Below are 16,715 nucleotides of genomic sequence, written 5' to 3'. Positions count from 1 at the left end.
CTACAAATTACTTTCATAAGAGTGACATGTTGAATAATAGTTGAAAAGAGCCTTTTTTCCAGTTTTAAAACTACCTATTCTGTCATTAAATTGGGATAATCACTCCTTTATTTAAAGAAAGAAAGCACTGAAACTGGAATCTAAGTTCATTCATCTTGTGGAATAAAAATCATTCCTTGATCACAAAAAATCGAGCTGTCATGAGATGAAATGATAGAAAAGATAATTTTTGTTTCATTTAGTACAAACCCTTAGTGCAAGTTGTCACTATAATGACAAAACTGTAAATAACTGCAAAAATAAATAAGAAACCACAAATCAGATTTTGTAATTTATGGGTCTCAAAATGAAAGGTACACACAAATGTTTTTGTCCTGCATGGTTATTGTAAACGGGCCTGGACTAACAATGCCAGATAATTAATCTGACATTAACAGCACCTCAGCAACATCAACAACTCTCTCTCTCTCTCCTGACTGTCAAAGCAAATATTGGACGCGGTTCGTTTATTTTGAAAATATTCAACCGGAAGTGGAGCTACTTGTTGCTAACCGGAAGCAGCTCGCTGTTGCCGCGTGTGTTGCAGGTTGGTTTTACTCCAGAGCTGCAGAGCTTTTAAACATATCGGCTTTATAGTTCAGTCGCTGGATTCATTGTAAAAACATAAATGTGTGATAAAGGTTTAACATAAAATACCTATAGTTAGCGTGTGTTTCTTCACCTTTAGTAAATAAACAACTTATTATTCATTGAAGCTAACGTTAGCCAGCTAAGTTAATGGCAGATTTATAGACCTGCAGGGTTGCTATGGCTGCTTCATCTTTCCCATCTTTAAAATAAACAGCAGTAACTGGTTATTTATTGTGTTTGTGTTGATGTTTAGCTTGTCCCCACCTGTCACTTTGATCGCATTGACACCGTGTCTGGACAGAAGCAGACCACAGACCCTTCCCTACCCAGGATGTCCTCTCAGGCAGATGAGGCTGCAGAGCAGACCTCTGACACAGTGGAGGCACCCACCTCTTCATTATCCACTGAGACTGACCCCACCAGTGGAACCATCATTACCGTCACCGTCGGAGCAACCGTGCCCACCGGGTTTGAGCACACTGCTGCAGAGGAGGTCAAGGAGAAGATTGGAGTCGATGCTCGAATTAGCAAAGATCGGGGTCGCATATATTTCCCCATCACTACCGACAGACTCTTCCAGGTAAAGCGTTTTCCTCGCCTTGCTCATTCAATATACAGTTCAATTTCTAGTGTGCAAACATGTGCATTAAAACATAAAATACTTCCTAATAATATTTTAAAGTGTTTTTTTTCCAGTCCAATATGTGATTTATTTTTAAACTTTCAATGTTTTCTTTAGCATGTGCTGGTTTCAAGAAATTATTATCAAGGAACATTTTCTTAAGTTCATGTATCTTATTTGTATAAGTAAAGAAGGTCTTGTTATTATATATTAAAATATACTAGTTTTACGATATTTGTGGGCTCATTTTGGTTAGACATTTTTTATTGTTTTGGAAAATCTAGACAATACCAATGTTCTTGCTTTGTTGGTAGATCATTTTTTATATTTTAAGTAATATTTACCGTGTTTTTGTACGTCTTTTCTGGTTTTTGAAAGGGGACTTTCTGCAGTGTATTACCTTTGAACTATGCATCATTTAGATAAAAGCAGAGCTGGGCCGGATTGAATGAAGCCCTAAGCAGAGTTATTTTGGAGGTTGTATTTTCATTTAAGACAGTCAATGACTGCTTCTTTTTTGCTTCTGTGTTTATTCAATAGTTGCTTAACGGTTAAACAGACACTAATAAATAAATTGCTGACGTATTCTTTCTCTCAATACTGTAGTATTTGCAAATAGTAAGAATTTTGGTAGTTCTAATCCACCTTAAACAAGAGAAGATGTATCAGATTTGACTTCATACAGTGAGAAAAAAATTGTGTCTTTTTATTTGGTATTTGTCAACTTCTAGTTCCATGTAACCTGTACACCTTAACTTGAAAATAAATGTATTAAGGAATGTGAAATATTTTAAAAACGCTGAAATAACCTGGCTGCACTAGTGTGGCCAACCTTAAAATAATTCTTTCCTAAAGCACCTTGTAATTTCTTGCAAACATCTGCCAAGACAGCAACCCTGAAGGAAGGGCAGGTACTTCCCAAAAGAATTGGTTGAGTCAACACACAAGAACAATCTCTTCCTTTCACCACCGGTTTTTCTAACATGTAGGCTGCAGAAACAAAGCCTTTTCTTCCAAAGAAAACATTCAGACTTTATGTTTAAGAAAACAGTTTCAATGTTTGGCACTAAAACAACACCAAAATCCGAACATGGTGTCTACAGCATCATGCCAGTTTTCTTCAAATACAACTAGGATTTTTGTTGAGGTGAATGAAATTACAAACGGTTCCAAAAACCAACAAGGGTTGACTGCAATCATTCAGATTTCTCCAGATGAAGAGGAATTGGATTTTTTATCATCACAGTGAGGCCAAATCAATAAAATGTTGGAATGAGCTAGCCAGAGTTCAGCATTACATCAACCAGAAAATCTATGGGGTCACCTGAAGGGACCTATGGGCCAGAGATGTCCCTACTATCCTAACCTTTTTCATGGCAGATTACCATCAACCTCTTTCAACCTCTTGTATTCCTGCATTTACTTTTGACTTTTTACATTGACGTTGTTTTGAAGATCAGTGCATGTCATTATTGTACAGTGTCTAAATGACTTTATTCTTTGTTACAGGTTCATCTTTTGCGCTCCGTTGACAACCTGTGTGTTGTGGTTGCAGAGTATGACCATTACCAGTTCAAAGAATCTAAGGTGAGCCTGTCTCAACTCTGCTCTCTCTGTTTAAAGTACATATTAATTATTATCTTATTAACCAAGCTTGTTGGTTTGTACAGGAGGAGACGCTGAATGAGTTGCAGGAGCTTGCCTCCAAACTTCCCTGGACTAACGCTTTAGAGGTTTGGAGACTCAACAGAACTCTAAAAAAGAAGAAGGGCCACCGCAAAGCTGGAAATGCTACAAGAGCAAAATCTAATGCTGAGCCCAGGGAAGTTCCTGCTGCTGCTGCTGCTGAGACCCAGCAGCATGAGTTACCTCAGGTGACGTCTCCAGACGATGATGACGCAAAGGCAGAGGTCACGCCTGACTCAGAAACGTGCCAGCAGGACTTGGAGGACACTGCCCCAGAGGTCAAACTCATCAAGTTTCGTGTGACGTGCAACAGGGCCGGGGACAAACACAGCTTTTCTTCTAACGAGGCAGCCAGAGACTTTGGTGGGGCTGTGCAGGAATTCTTCCAGTGGAAAGCAGACATGACAAAGTTTGACATAGAGGTAGGCACGCTTGTTCAGACTGAACCGAGAGCTTATTAAATTACAGCACCCAAGCCAAGAAAAGCTCTGCTCGCTGAGGTAAATGCTCAAGGGATTAGCACATACTTACTTTAGGGAGTTTCTAAAGATCTTATCATAATAATATTAGGTGACATTTTCCTTTTAGATTTTTTTTTTTTTTTTTCCTGGAGAGAAACATGAATATCTCTGCAGTGACGTTTGTGATGTAGAAAGTTGCTGAAGATTTATTTGGTTGTCCTTTAGATTCAAAGTTATAAAATCGATTTAAATTTTTGTTGTTCCTATTATTCTAAATTCCCACCGCAGCCCCTAAACCTTATGTTGCTGGTTAACATGTTGAATGAAGACAATTCCCCTTCTTATAGAACATGTGTCATTACAGCATTTCTCTTTTCAACTGTGTTCAGACTTGTTGCTTACAATAATTACACTCATTTCCTTGACCAAAATTTAGAAATGTGGGGAAAAAAAATCATGAAGGAAAAAGGACAATTGAGAAGTCAGCCAAAAGTTATGAAGAGTGCTAACTTTACTGTGCTAACATCAGTGTATGATGTTTGTGCTTCAAACATCATACACTGATGATGTTTGAAGCACAAACATCATCAGTGTATAGCATTTGCTAAAAAGTAAATCAGTAATGATAAAAGTAAAGTAAATATTGTCTGAGACTTAATAAACCAACACCCTGTCTGGATTTAAAAGATCTTTGTTGGGGACCATCATGTAACTACGGTAGCAAAAGTAATGGAAGACCGCTTAAGAAAAGAACTGTGATTTGTTTATAATGAGTTAACCTAGGGCTGTGCAGTTATTCAGATTTTTATTATTTTTACAATATTGTATTTTTCCTACTTTGTAGAATCTCCCAACTTTCTGTAAAACAGCATAATCTTCTGTTGCAGGTTTTGCTCAACATCCATAATGATGAGGTAGTGATTGGGATTGCCCTCACAGAGGAGAGTCTTCACAGGAGGAACATCAGTCACTTTGGACCCACTACTCTGCGTTCCACCTTGTGCTACGGCATGCTCAGGTGACTCTTGTTTTTCAGGATCTGAAGGCCCTCATAAAGTTTAATGTTTTCTTTTTTTGCCTTCTTTATACAGTCAGGCATGTTGTGGGAAAGAATAGCTGTGTAGGTTGACTTCATATTTCTGCTCTGAATGAATACAGGTGGAACCAGTGTGTTTTTCTGGAGAACAAAAGAAATGTTTTTTTGTACGTCAACGCTCATTGCTTTTTTAGGTAGTGTAACAAAATAGTCAGGTGACTGTTATATTGACTTACAATTTCCATGAAGATCAGTATCAAGATGAGGGTATTGTGAGTATCTACTATGGGAACTATGTACTGTTTTCAAAATAGTTGCTTAAATCTTTTAGTTAAGCAACATCTTATGTTCTGTAGGACACGTTATGGTTTAGGTATTTTGATGTGTTTTTGCACAATTACACTTGTTTTATTTGGGTATAGTCAGTCTTTTATTACATGCCCTATGTTTGGATAAAACGTTCTTCTTACAGCTGAGGACTGTAAAACTTGCATTTCTATATTTAGAGTCAACATTATGCTTAAATAATCTTGTAGGCAGTGAAAAACTGAATTTAAATCCATGTATGCAATTATTGTTGCTAGTTCAGGTAGCAAGGAGTTTTCTTTGCACATTTTGTGAATTTTATTGTAGGAGTTTAATCGTAGAAGAGTTTGTGAGGTTTTGCGCTTAAATAAGATGTAGAGAAAGAGAAACAGACTTTCTGTAGCTTCACGGGTTCTCTACAGTTCTCTTAAAAGTGGAATAAGGAGCTTTTCCACATATTCATCCTTTGTTTCATGTCGTTCCCATCTGGATCGTCTATTGCTGAAAGTCTCATTGGAACACATTTCCAGTGAGTTTAGCAAACTCTACATGTTTTTGTTTTCAACATGAGGGATGCCTCTCAAACGAACGACTGGCTTGTAGATGGCATATAATGGTTGCTATGGAGACTTAGTGACTCCAAGATATCTCTCATTGATGCAGTTCTCTAATAATGAGCTAAGTAGCTAAGCCTGTTTTCTGGACGTTGTCAGGTTGTCTTTCCCATTTTGAAGAGTGGCTAAAAATATATTTGAAAGCTTTGAACACATGATTGTCACAAGCCTTTATGCTTGACATTTATTGTGTCATTCTAGCTGCTTTAAAAAAATAATAATTAAAAACAATTTACCAGTTCAGTGAGTCTGTGATTCAAAAGACCCTTTTCAGATTTGTCTGGTAAATTTAGCAGCTACACGTGTCGTCACGTGACGTCCTCTAGCAGAGTGTAAACAATGTGATGAGCAGATAACAAAGAGGGACAGTACACAATGATGCTATGAATGGGATGCACGTTTTTCAGGCTTGCCGTTTTAATTGCCTTCAAGAAACTGACAAGCAAAAATGTTTTAACTGGCAGCAGTTTTAGACACAACCATTGTTGGAAAATCACAGAGAACAAACTGTTGTGGGGCCAGAGTGTTTAATACCAGAACCGCCTTCTGTTGATCACATTCTGTCTTCTTGGAAGACAAACTTGTTTCTGTTGGCAGAGCTGGAACAAAAACTTTTCGAAAGGTTGGTGGGGTACACCCTTTCACACCGCTATCGCAGAGACCTGCAAGCGCTTCCCCACCTACAGCTGATATAAAAGAGCCATTAATTAAAAACAAACAAAAGACTTTGTAAGCTGCAAGGCAACTGAAACAACAAAAGAATAGCCCCAGCAGGTTCACAGGCAAAATTTTTCTGCAGTGAGAAAACAGGATTTTTCCTTTAAAACAAGTTATATGAGGTCATTTAAATACTAATATGAAAGTATGGACCAATTAAAAACATCCCTTAAAACTCTTAATGTTTTTATGAAAACTCCAGAACCACAACTGCTCATTCGTGCATTGATCCCAAAAGAACAGACAAAATCTCCACAAAGTTTGATCAATACATTTTACAGGGGTGGACCGATTTATTGGCGCGGATTTCCTTAAGGTTGGGAGATCTGCGATCAGCTGATATTTACAAGTGAAGCCGATCTTATCCGCTAATTTGATCAATCTCAGTAAAGGTCTAAAAATCAACCACTGTCCTCTTTCGCTCTCCCGTGAGAGAGGTTTGACTGATAGACAGGTAAACCAGGTCACGTCTGCATGTTTGCAGTTAACAATAGTCACTCCGCTGTTGACAACTCAGTGACTTTAGCGACATATAAACTGATTGGATTGCTAGTTACCAATTTTAGAGATTGGTAATTGACAATCAGCCAGAAAACTGCAATCAGTGCAACACTAATATTTCACTGATGTGCTGAAAAAATGACAAGGCCAAAACTACTTAGTCCTGTGTTTTCTTTACTTCCAAGACAAATCTGAACATCCAATTAACTTTCACACCACTCCTGAGTAATCAGTCAGTGTTGAATCTAACAGAAGGAACTCCAGCTAGCAGGTCCAGTGACACGTGAACAATTGGCCTACTCTGACACTTTTGGTAAGAAGCCAATTCATCATACTAAACACAATTAAATTAGTCTGGATCTCAGAAAGAGGATGATAGATGTCTATCATGAGGATGAGGTAATTCCCAAATGTTTCATGATGTCTAGAAAAGCTGTATGATGAATCATTCCAAAAGCATCAGGAGACAAATTATGTTGCTAACAAACCTGGGTGTGGCTGTAAGAGCAATATTTTAAAAACTTTGGAGAGAAAATTAACCAGAGATGTCATCAATGATCCCTGGATTTCTGCCAAGCTGATTGTTAATGAGCTCATCTCTTCTGGAGTTGATGTGTCGAGAAAGACAGTTGTGAAAGCTCTCCACCATGGCAGACTCCAAAACTCCATTGCTAAAATAACTGTACATAAATGCCTGTGAACATTTGCAACTTGGTGATTCATTTGGAAGTCTGTTCTTTGGTCTGATGAGACTAAACTGAGTTTTTGAGCACAAAGATGTATTTTGTTTGGAGTAGGAAGGAAGAGGCCTTCAACCCTAAAAACTTAATTCCCACTTTTAAACATGAAGATGAAAGCATCGGACTGTGGTGTGTTTTCCTGCTTCAGGCACTAGAAACCATGTTTGTGTTCATTGGATCACCAAAAAATGAGCGGTATGTTAGTAATTTGAAGAATGATTTAAATCCATCTGCTGGTTATGCCGCTGCTGGTTCAAAATAATGATCTAAGGCCTCGAAGTTGGTCGCAAAGCTGTTGAAGGATGTGAAAATCCAGACCCAGCTCCCATGTTAAAATTCAGCACATTAGTGAAACTTGATTTTCTCCCTCTTTGTGTATAGTTTGTTTTTATTCTTTTGGAAGCAATACAAGTATGAACACTTTTTATTATGGTTGTTTCCGTGGAAATATTCAGAGTTTGTGTGCTTTGATCCGTTGGCTTGTACGTCTGATCTTAACTCTATTTGTTTTTGCTTGTTTATGATATCCTGGACTAATATATGTCCCATTACAGAAGAAAACAGTCCACACAATGTGAAATTTAAAGACTTAGCGATATAGGACAGCTGAATAATTCCATATGCTGTTAGTTACATAATAAACAAGAGAAAGTAAATCATAATTGTGCTGTATTGTCCTCTGATGTGTGTTGGCAGGCTGTGTAAACCTCAGGAATCTGATATAATCCTTGATCCTATGTGCGGGACCGGAGCCATACCACTGGAGGTGAGGAACAACTCAGCAGCCCTACATTACATCATCTTACTCCACCAAATTCAGCCCTACACCCATTCAGAATGGGTGTGATTTACTGCTTATTGCTACAACACCGCATAAAGCTATAGAAACACAACACAAAACATCTCTGCATGCATGATGCCATTTTTCTGAGTTTCTGATAGTTGTTATGGAGGAGGCAGTTGTAAACATGAAGAGATGAGGAGTGAAGGAAAACGTCAGAGTTTACCTGTCTAAATGAGCTACATTTTATCCACTAACGTCTTGCTGCTCAGATTATTTACCATTTATGTTTCAGTCAAACACTGAATTTATAAAATTTAATTTAAAACTCTTAAACAGCACAGGATTTTGTCAAGTTAAGTTAATTTATTCTTGTAGTTTAATTTCATAGAGTTGTTACTGAAGGTCAAGAAAGTTTTTTTTATTATTTGTGTTGGTCTGTTTATACAGTGGATCCCCAGTATTAACTGGTTTTACTTGAGAACTCCTCTAAGAACACTTGTAATTTCCTATTTTAATAGTTTAAATACTATCTTAGCAGTACAGCAGAAGCAAATATATCTATACTTTTCATTTTCTCTGCTCTTGGGGATCCAACCAATCAGCCAAAGAAAATAAACAGCACTCTGTGATCGGCTATTTCACAAATGTCAGCCAATAGTGGGTCATGTGGCACTGGTTCCCAAGCTGAATTTCTTTTGAATATTTCACTATACTGTTATTTTTTATTTTTAAGCAGTTATGAGACACGGTGGTAAACTGCTGCTGCTGCTGCTGCACAAGTTACTCAGCAGCAGTTGTTGTATTGCAACAAGCTATTGCAACAAAAGCTTGTTGCAATGCAAGCCTTTGTTGTATTGCAGCAAAAGCTTTAATTTTTGAAAGGCTGACTTGTGGTTCACCACACTCCTGAACTAGAGACACAATCAGAAGCTTCTTACCTGGACTTTGAAGAAATAAAACAGGACTGTCAGTGTCCCAAAATCCTCTTTTCAGATAAAAGTCAATTTAGATTTTTTGGGGGGAAATGTCCCAAAGTCTACATGAAGCGAGGAAAAGCACAATATCAACACAGAATCATTCCCCAGCAGGATTTGACCAAAAACCTTTAACTACCAATAAATAGTTAGAAGACCTACATCTTACCACAAATACCTTTAATCATTTAAGGCATCAGCAAAAGATCTATGTTTTGAACTCTGTTATTCTGGAGTTCTTGATGCATCTGGAACATCACTATCATGTTGCACCTTATGTTACTGATAATGGCATTATGTTCTTCTCTCCATAGGGTGCTATTGAATTCAGCGAGTCTTTCTACATTGCGGGCGATAACAATGACATGGCAGTTAATCGCACAGTCAACAACATTTGTCACATCCAGAAAAGGAGGGCGGACAAAGGCAGGTGGGTGAGACCCACACAGAGAACATATTGCAACAAAAGCTCTCATTTTTGAAAGGCTGAACTGTGGTTCGCATGAGACTTTTCATTCTTATCAGGAGATCTTCCATGGAAATGTTGACTTTAGGCCAGGTAGCATTTTTTTTGTCATCGGGTTCGGATTTTGTTTTCACCTTTTAGGAAATCTTGAGAAATGTTTGTATTACACCAAAAAAAAAACAAACAAACAGCATTTTCCTGGTAACCCTTTGAAAATCCCTTTGTCAGCCAGTATTTTGAAATAGTAAAATCTTGGCTTGAGTTGTAAATTTAATCTCTCTTTAAGAGTCCACCTTCATATGACATTTTCACTTGGAAAAAGTATTCAGCAGGGTTCCTTTTAAGAAACATCTGATCTGCACTGTTGTGCTCTAGTTCTCTCTTAGTTTTTAAATCAGGCAGTTAATCTTTCCCAGTAAAGGGTTTTGTAAGTCTGGCCCAAGTTTTAACCGATTTGCTGCAGTTGTGTTTCACCAAACATTTAGAATTATTTTGTAATATAAAGCAGAACTATGAACATTCAGTTTTTTGCAAATGTATTAATATCCCTACAACAGTTTTAGTTTTTCACATTAAAAGCACAAAGCTCAATGTGTTTTGTTTGATATTTTATCACTGCACTGCATATTGAATCTTTCTTGCACTTTGACTGCTGCAAGTAACTGCTTGGATGGCATATTTATTAGAGTATTATATCTCAGATGTTGGACTGTCACAGTCTGGGCATCAATGGTACCTTCGGCTAATTGGTTACGGTCTAAATAAACTTAATTACCAGTTTGAATATAACTGAGATGCTAAGACTCATAAAAAGTGGAGGAGACATGTCTAACAGTAAATAAAGTGTCAGGAAAATATAATTCACTGTTTATGTCTAATATAATCTACTCTTTTTTTGAGATGCATGCAGTCTTATTAATTAATAACAATTAATGCTTTTTTTTCATATTTTATTGCACGCAGCCCATCTGGATTACCTATTGACACAGTGCAGTGGGATCTAAGTAATTTACCCATAAGGACCAGTTCTGTGGACATCATCATCACTGACATGCCCTTTGGGAAGAGGTATTGTGACATTTAACGTTACTATACAAAAGAAACCATTTAGCATTGTAATTGTGGCCTTTTAATAGTTTCTTGAACAGATATGGCACAGAAGAGAAGATCCTTAATGGTGTTGCACTAAGTGCTAACTGGTGTAAATATGAACTCGGGTTTCAACATGGCTGCAAGCATTTCTGTTACATCACTGTAAAGTTAGCTAGAATCAGCTGTGATGCATATAGTCTAGGCAGATGACCATGTGACTGTTTTCTTGTGTCTGATTGAAGGATGGGGTCCAGGAAAAAGAACTGGGACTTGTACCCTTCTTGTCTCAGAGAAATGGCTCGTGTTTGCAGACCAGACTCGGGGAAGGCCGTGCTCCTGACGCAGGACAAGAAGTGTTTTGCAAAGGTAACCATGGCGTTTATAATGCGTATGTGAGATTTTTTTCCAGATAATACAATTATATTTTTCCAGGAAGTTACAAATAAATGCAGGTCCTGTCTTGCCAAATCTTCCTGGTAGTAGGTTGTGACAGGTGTGGTTAGTTTTATGCAAATGCCAAACCTAATATACATACAAACCCACAGATATGCTCCGATATACTAGGACAGTGACAACCGTTTGCAAATTGTGTTTACATCAAACAAACCCACAGAAAATACACTCACTGTTGAGCTTGTGTTGACATCCTCTTACATTGAGGATTGCTAAAGAGAGAAAAAAAAACAAGCAACCTGAAATTCAGATCCCCAAGATTGGACTTAAGCTCAGATAGTTTTGACTGAACAGATCTGTCTTCAGATTATCTTAAATTTTGAAACACTAAAAAGTTGCGTCTGTAACCTTTTAGTGTTATTCTGTTTTTTAGAGTTAATTATTCTGCTTCACTGAATACTACAAAAAAGTGAGTGGAGATAAATCCTCTTTCTATGAAGTCATTTTTAAAGCAGATGTACCCAAAAGTGAAGTTGCTCTTATGATCCTGGATAAATGGTAGAAACTACATTATTATCATCACTTGATAAGATAAGTTTGTTTGAACTTTTATACATTTTTCACTCAGATGATATACGCTTCAATATATTTTATTGAAATGCAATAAGATTTATAAGATATAATTTATACGTGTGAAATCAGAATCGTGCCAGATCCAAAATAACAGCCACTTAAGTAGGCAAAATTATTGAACTCACTTTTGTTATCAATGTATCTTTGGTTATTTTTCATGTATGTCTTAAATTTAAATCATCCCAGTCTTAAAGGTGACCTATTATGCTTCTTTGAACAGATTAGGATAGGACTATGAGCTATAGAAAATATGTTCTTTACATTTTTAGCAGATAATTAATGAGGTTTCAGTCTGGTCAGTTCTGTTTATTTTGAGCTACTTTCAGATTGAACTGTTTTAGGACCTCTTGTCACTTTAAATCCAAATAAACTGCAGCTCTCCAAACCCTCAGAGCCAGCATTTACACTTGTTCATGAAAATTTCTGCAAACCGATTCGCAGTCATACAACTGTACATCTTTGAAATGCTGAAGAGCCTCCTGCACAACCAACAAGAATGCAGCAAGTAGTTTCTGGATGGCAAGTCAACAACAAAACACTTGTCTTTTCCAGCAGCCATTGGACATTAGTAAAACCAGCTGACGAAACGTGTTGGATCTCTGATTGGGTTGCTAGGTGACAGGCTGGGCTTGGCTGCGGTTGTTAGGTAACCTGTCTATTGTGACTTATCAGTTGGGAGGTTTTCAAAACGATTAATTTTTCAGTCACCAAAAAACATTAATTAATTGCCAAAAACAGCTGGGTGTTTGTTTTTTGTTGCGCTTCAGCTGTTTTTAAAAACAGTTGACACCCAAGTAGAAGCTCAAAGACATGCAAAATGTGAATTTTGCATAACAGATCCACTTTAAAAGGAACTTAACTTACTGAATCATGCAGAACACCTGCAGATAAAACAGACAGCAAAACAATAAGGGGGATATTTGTTGCTGGGCATTTAGAGACAAAGCTTTGCTCTAAAGTCAAGTTCAGACCAGGTTTCAGTTTGGCTTTGCAGCATGTTCATCTTCTTATCATAACAATCAAAGTTATTGTGAATTTACATAACCCAAGATCAGCTACACTGAAGGGCAAATAACATTGATGTGTTGATTTATTCACTAATTTGTTAATGCAAATTCACCAAAAGAATTTTATCTTACAAGTCCTTCCTTATTAAAAGGATAAGAGACCTTCTACTTGAGGTCACTAATGGACACATTCTGAACAGAGGACACAAAGTAAGGAAGAGCCTTACAACCCTTTTCAAGGTCTGGAAAATGAAGAGTTAATGGCTACATAATATTAATTAACAGACATTAAATCATTTAGATGTCTGCTGACTTTGGCAGTGAAGGAGAGTGCAACAATGTTAACTTACAACAACAATTATTATACCGTCTGCCCACTTTATTAGGTATCAATCAATCAATCAATCAATCAAATTTTATTTGTATAGCACATTTCAGCAGCAAGGCATTTCAAAGTGCTTTACATCATATCAAACACAGAAACACAATACAACATAGAATCAACAATCAAAACACGACATTAAGTCAGGTTCCATCAATAAATTTTTAAATTATTACGTTTCAAATACAATCCTAAACAGGTGGGTTTTTAGTCACCTGTCCAGTTACTTGTTAACACAACAACCAATCATATCTCATCATGTTTTCATGAGATGATGATAACATGTTTCATCATGTTATCTCATCATGTTTTTATCATGACATATATTGTTATGCCTCCAATCACCACATCTTATTTGAGTATTTTCGCTTACAATGCTCATCCTTTAAGACTACGGTCTTCCGAAGGCTATTTCTAGAGAAATAATGCAACATATCACTTACTGCGTATTTTCATCATGCACTCCTGTAGCCTCCGCTGTTACCAGATCTCAACTGATAAAGCAGATTTGAGATGATCAGGAGATTTGGATCATGAAACTAAATCTCTGTAGAATGCTGCAGACACCTTGTTAAACAAAAGTCACAAGGATTTAAGAGAGTCTTAAAGGCAATATTAGAGCCACCATTGTTGTATAAACACATCCAACCTTGATTTCAGCATAAACATGATCAATCTTATTCTTAAGGAACTGTTGACAGGTTGCGCTCCACCTTTAACCGACACAAAGTAGGTCTTAGGGCATTTTAACCAAAACTGCTTCCATACATTTGTGCTCATAAATCTGGGAGGGACAGTTCAAGTTAGTGTTACTAGGTCAGAGCCTACTATGTGTTTCAACCTGAACAAATTTAATGAAAAGCAGTGCATGGCTAAAGAGGGGTTAAGGTAAACTAGAAATACCTGGTGGTGACCTCTGTCATCACCTGTCAGGCGATGAAGCCTTGATGACGCTTGTCGAGTGCTTTCCAGTAAGATTTCACCTGATAAACGAGAAATCAGCCCACGGGGGAAATTTGCCTTTGGAGTATCAAACCTGACATTTCACCCTGAGGACTGAAGAGGATTGTGACTCCACAAAACTTTTACTGTCTGGATTCTCACATACGCGGTGAAGAAATGTTGGCACTTGTTTTTAAAGCATTTTTCACTTAAAAAGTTGATTGTGTTTGAAAACACCATCTTACATTGTTGATGCTAAGATGGTAGATTAGCTGTTGGTCAGATTGTGTGGTTGTCTGATCCCATTTCCTTTGACATTTATGAATTCAGTCATTCATGCACACATTCACACACTGATGGTGGCAAACTACTGGATTGCCTTGCACCTGGTCCTAGGACAGAAAGATGGAGACGGACGGAGGCCGAACCGACAACCCACTCCTACCACCATCCCCAACATTAGATAAGGGGGTGCAGATAATAGATAGATGCAAATGTAGGGTAAATAACTTGGTATAGGTTGCTACTTCATTGGCAAAATCATAAAGTATTTAACATTTGATCTTTTTTAACTTTGTATTGTTTCATTATAGTCGCAAATGGCATTGTATTTTATTTGGATTTAATGTGATCGACCAAAACAAAGTATTTAATAGTGAACTCAAAGGAAATTTGTGCCTTTTTTAAGATACACATTTCTAAAACATAGTGAGTTTTCTCTTCTGCTGAGTCGCTGCAATTTCAGCTTCAAGTGTTTCAGGCCTTGTCTTTATCAGTTTTGCACATCTAGAGATTGAAATCTTTGCCCTTTATGCTTTGCAAAGTAGTTTCGGCTTTGTCAAATTGAATGGAAAATGCCCACAAACACTGCTTTTCAAACCTTAACAGATTCTCACAGAACGGCCATTTTAACATGATTGGAAATGAAGAATTTAAAGAAGCAAAACAATGTAATGCTAAATAATAACATTTATATAAATTCCACACTTTACACTAAAGTATTTCAGTTCAATATTACTTTTGATACTGAGTAGGAAAAAGGATGTTTACAAAAGGTAACCAACAGTAATCTTACGTCAAAATATTGTTGAGGTTACAAGTTGCATTATATTATTTTGCAGGTAGATAGAAACTTTAAATCACAGCAGTACTTTCACAAGGTATTTATTGATTTTATACTCTAACAGAGGAAATGCTGAGGTTTTTTTTCTTCTTGGCAGCAGCCTTTATGTCTGCGTAGATATTCCTCATCTCTAAACAACCAAACATGAATCAGCTCATTGTGAAATGCTCTTCAAATAACCACTCAGCAGTTAAAGTACTTGAAGTTAAACTCAGCCTCATTGAAAGACCTGTCCTCCCCCTCTGACATTTGTCTACGCAGAACTCCTCTTTCACATAAAGCAAATGTTTCGTGTGTTCGATTGCCCTGACAAGATTTATTTTTCCCCTCCAGGCTATTTCAAGAATGGGAGGTCTGTGGAGGAAACTGCACACTGTTTGGGTGAATGTTGGGGGTTTACATGCCGGGGTTTACCTCCTCAAGCGGACCGGAACCGTGTTTGGCCAAGCTCCTGAGGACGTCCATGAATCAAGAGGGAGGGGTGACGCACAGAAGGATGAAAGGGATGACAAAGAACTCTGTTAACTTTAATCCAACCTTTAAGTGGCGTAACATGAGGAGATGTTAAGATAATCTGCTTACATGACCTCAAATTGTTCTCAAGCATGCCAAACAGATTTTTATTTTTTCTTACTTTGGAAAGGAAGCTTTTATGTTCAGCAGCACTGAAGCGGTTTAATTGGCAGTGATTTCATTTGTTGTGTTCAGGTAACAGGAGTCGTCTTCATCAGACTCGTCAGATCTGATGTTCCAGTTGAACAGGATCTGAAGTTTTCCATTTCATTAATAAAGATCCGTTGAGGTTCATTTACAGGAAGTTGTCTATCATTTTCATCAGTATGTTTTCAACGGATGTATTTAAATAGGTTAGTATTTCATCACGACAAAGTGTAAAGATGTAGAACAGCTCATCAAACATCGGAAGTGATAGAACAGGACTTTTTACATAAATTCAATCAGATTCTGCCCAGCTGAGGTTGGAGAAGTGTAATTTTAAAAACATGCTGAAAAGTAGAAATCTTTGTTTAGTTACTTTGAATAACAAGTTCTAAAACATTTTTTACATCCAAGAAAATATTTCTGAAACCAGATATTTACATACACAGAATAAAAGGACACAAACGTTGTTTTCTTTCCTCACTCTTGACATTAAATCCAACTAAACCTCTCCTCATTTGGGAAATTAGGATTACTAAAAGATTTTATTTGTCAGGATATGCTGGTGTAGATTTTCAATCATCCAGAACTTTGGCAATCCTACATGCTTCAGTCGAAGGTAACTGAACTTCTTCTTTTGAACGAGTGCCTTCAGTTTGTAACCTTCTGATTGGTTCATTCACCTTGTTTCAGGCAAATGCAGGCACACCTGTAAATGCGTTTCAAGCCAACACCTCAAACACGTCGACTCCTTGTGTGACATCATGGAGAAATCAATAAATAAACAGTTATGTTCAAATATAAATAGCCTGTGAATGTAAAGCCGTCATACCCAACAGGAAAAAAGACGGGTTCTAAATTCCAGCTGTTTCAGTCCAACACCATTGCATCAAACCTAGAACAAACACAAAAGGCCTTGTGAAGATGTCAACTGAGGCTAGTCAGGAAG

At 37.3% G+C, this 16,715-nt stretch overlaps 1 protein-coding gene across 1 annotated transcript; it reads left to right on the top strand.

Moving 5' to 3' along the window:
• The first annotated feature begins 543 nt into the window (after positions 1 to 543).
• On the top strand, positions 544 to 15,920 carry thumpd3 (THUMP domain containing 3). Its single transcript, XM_014469062.2, has 10 exons — positions 544 to 586; positions 884 to 1,210; positions 2,762 to 2,839; positions 2,923 to 3,360; positions 4,287 to 4,417; positions 8,010 to 8,079; positions 9,386 to 9,501; positions 10,501 to 10,605; positions 10,872 to 10,995; positions 15,443 to 15,920. Exons 2-10 carry the CDS (start codon positions 962 to 964, stop codon positions 15,632 to 15,634), a joined length of 1,503 nt encoding a protein of 500 aa, XP_014324548.1. The 5' UTR covers positions 544 to 586; positions 884 to 961; the 3' UTR covers positions 15,635 to 15,920.
• The last annotated feature ends 795 nt before the right edge of the window (positions 15,921 to 16,715 follow it).

This window comes from Xiphophorus maculatus, chromosome 20 (assembly GCF_002775205.1).
Source record: "Xiphophorus maculatus strain JP 163 A chromosome 20, X_maculatus-5.0-male, whole genome shotgun sequence".
Taxonomy (NCBI): Eukaryota; Metazoa; Chordata; class Actinopteri; order Cyprinodontiformes; family Poeciliidae; genus Xiphophorus; species Xiphophorus maculatus.
This window is presented reverse-complemented; position numbering and strand designations above follow the sequence as displayed.

Bases quoted from the DNA above. Each gene is read 5' to 3' on its own strand.
- thumpd3 (XM_014469062.2), top strand. From the start codon at position 962: ATGTCCTCTCAGGCAGATGAGGCTGCAGAGCAGACCTCTGACACAGTG. The intron at 8,080-9,385 runs GTGAGGAACAAC...TTCTCTCCATAG, and splicing joins CCGGAGCCATACCACTGGAG to GGTGCTATTGAATTCAGCGA. The intron at 10,996-15,442 runs GTAACCATGGCG...TTTCCCCTCCAG, and splicing joins ACAAGAAGTGTTTTGCAAAG to GCTATTTCAAGAATGGGAGG.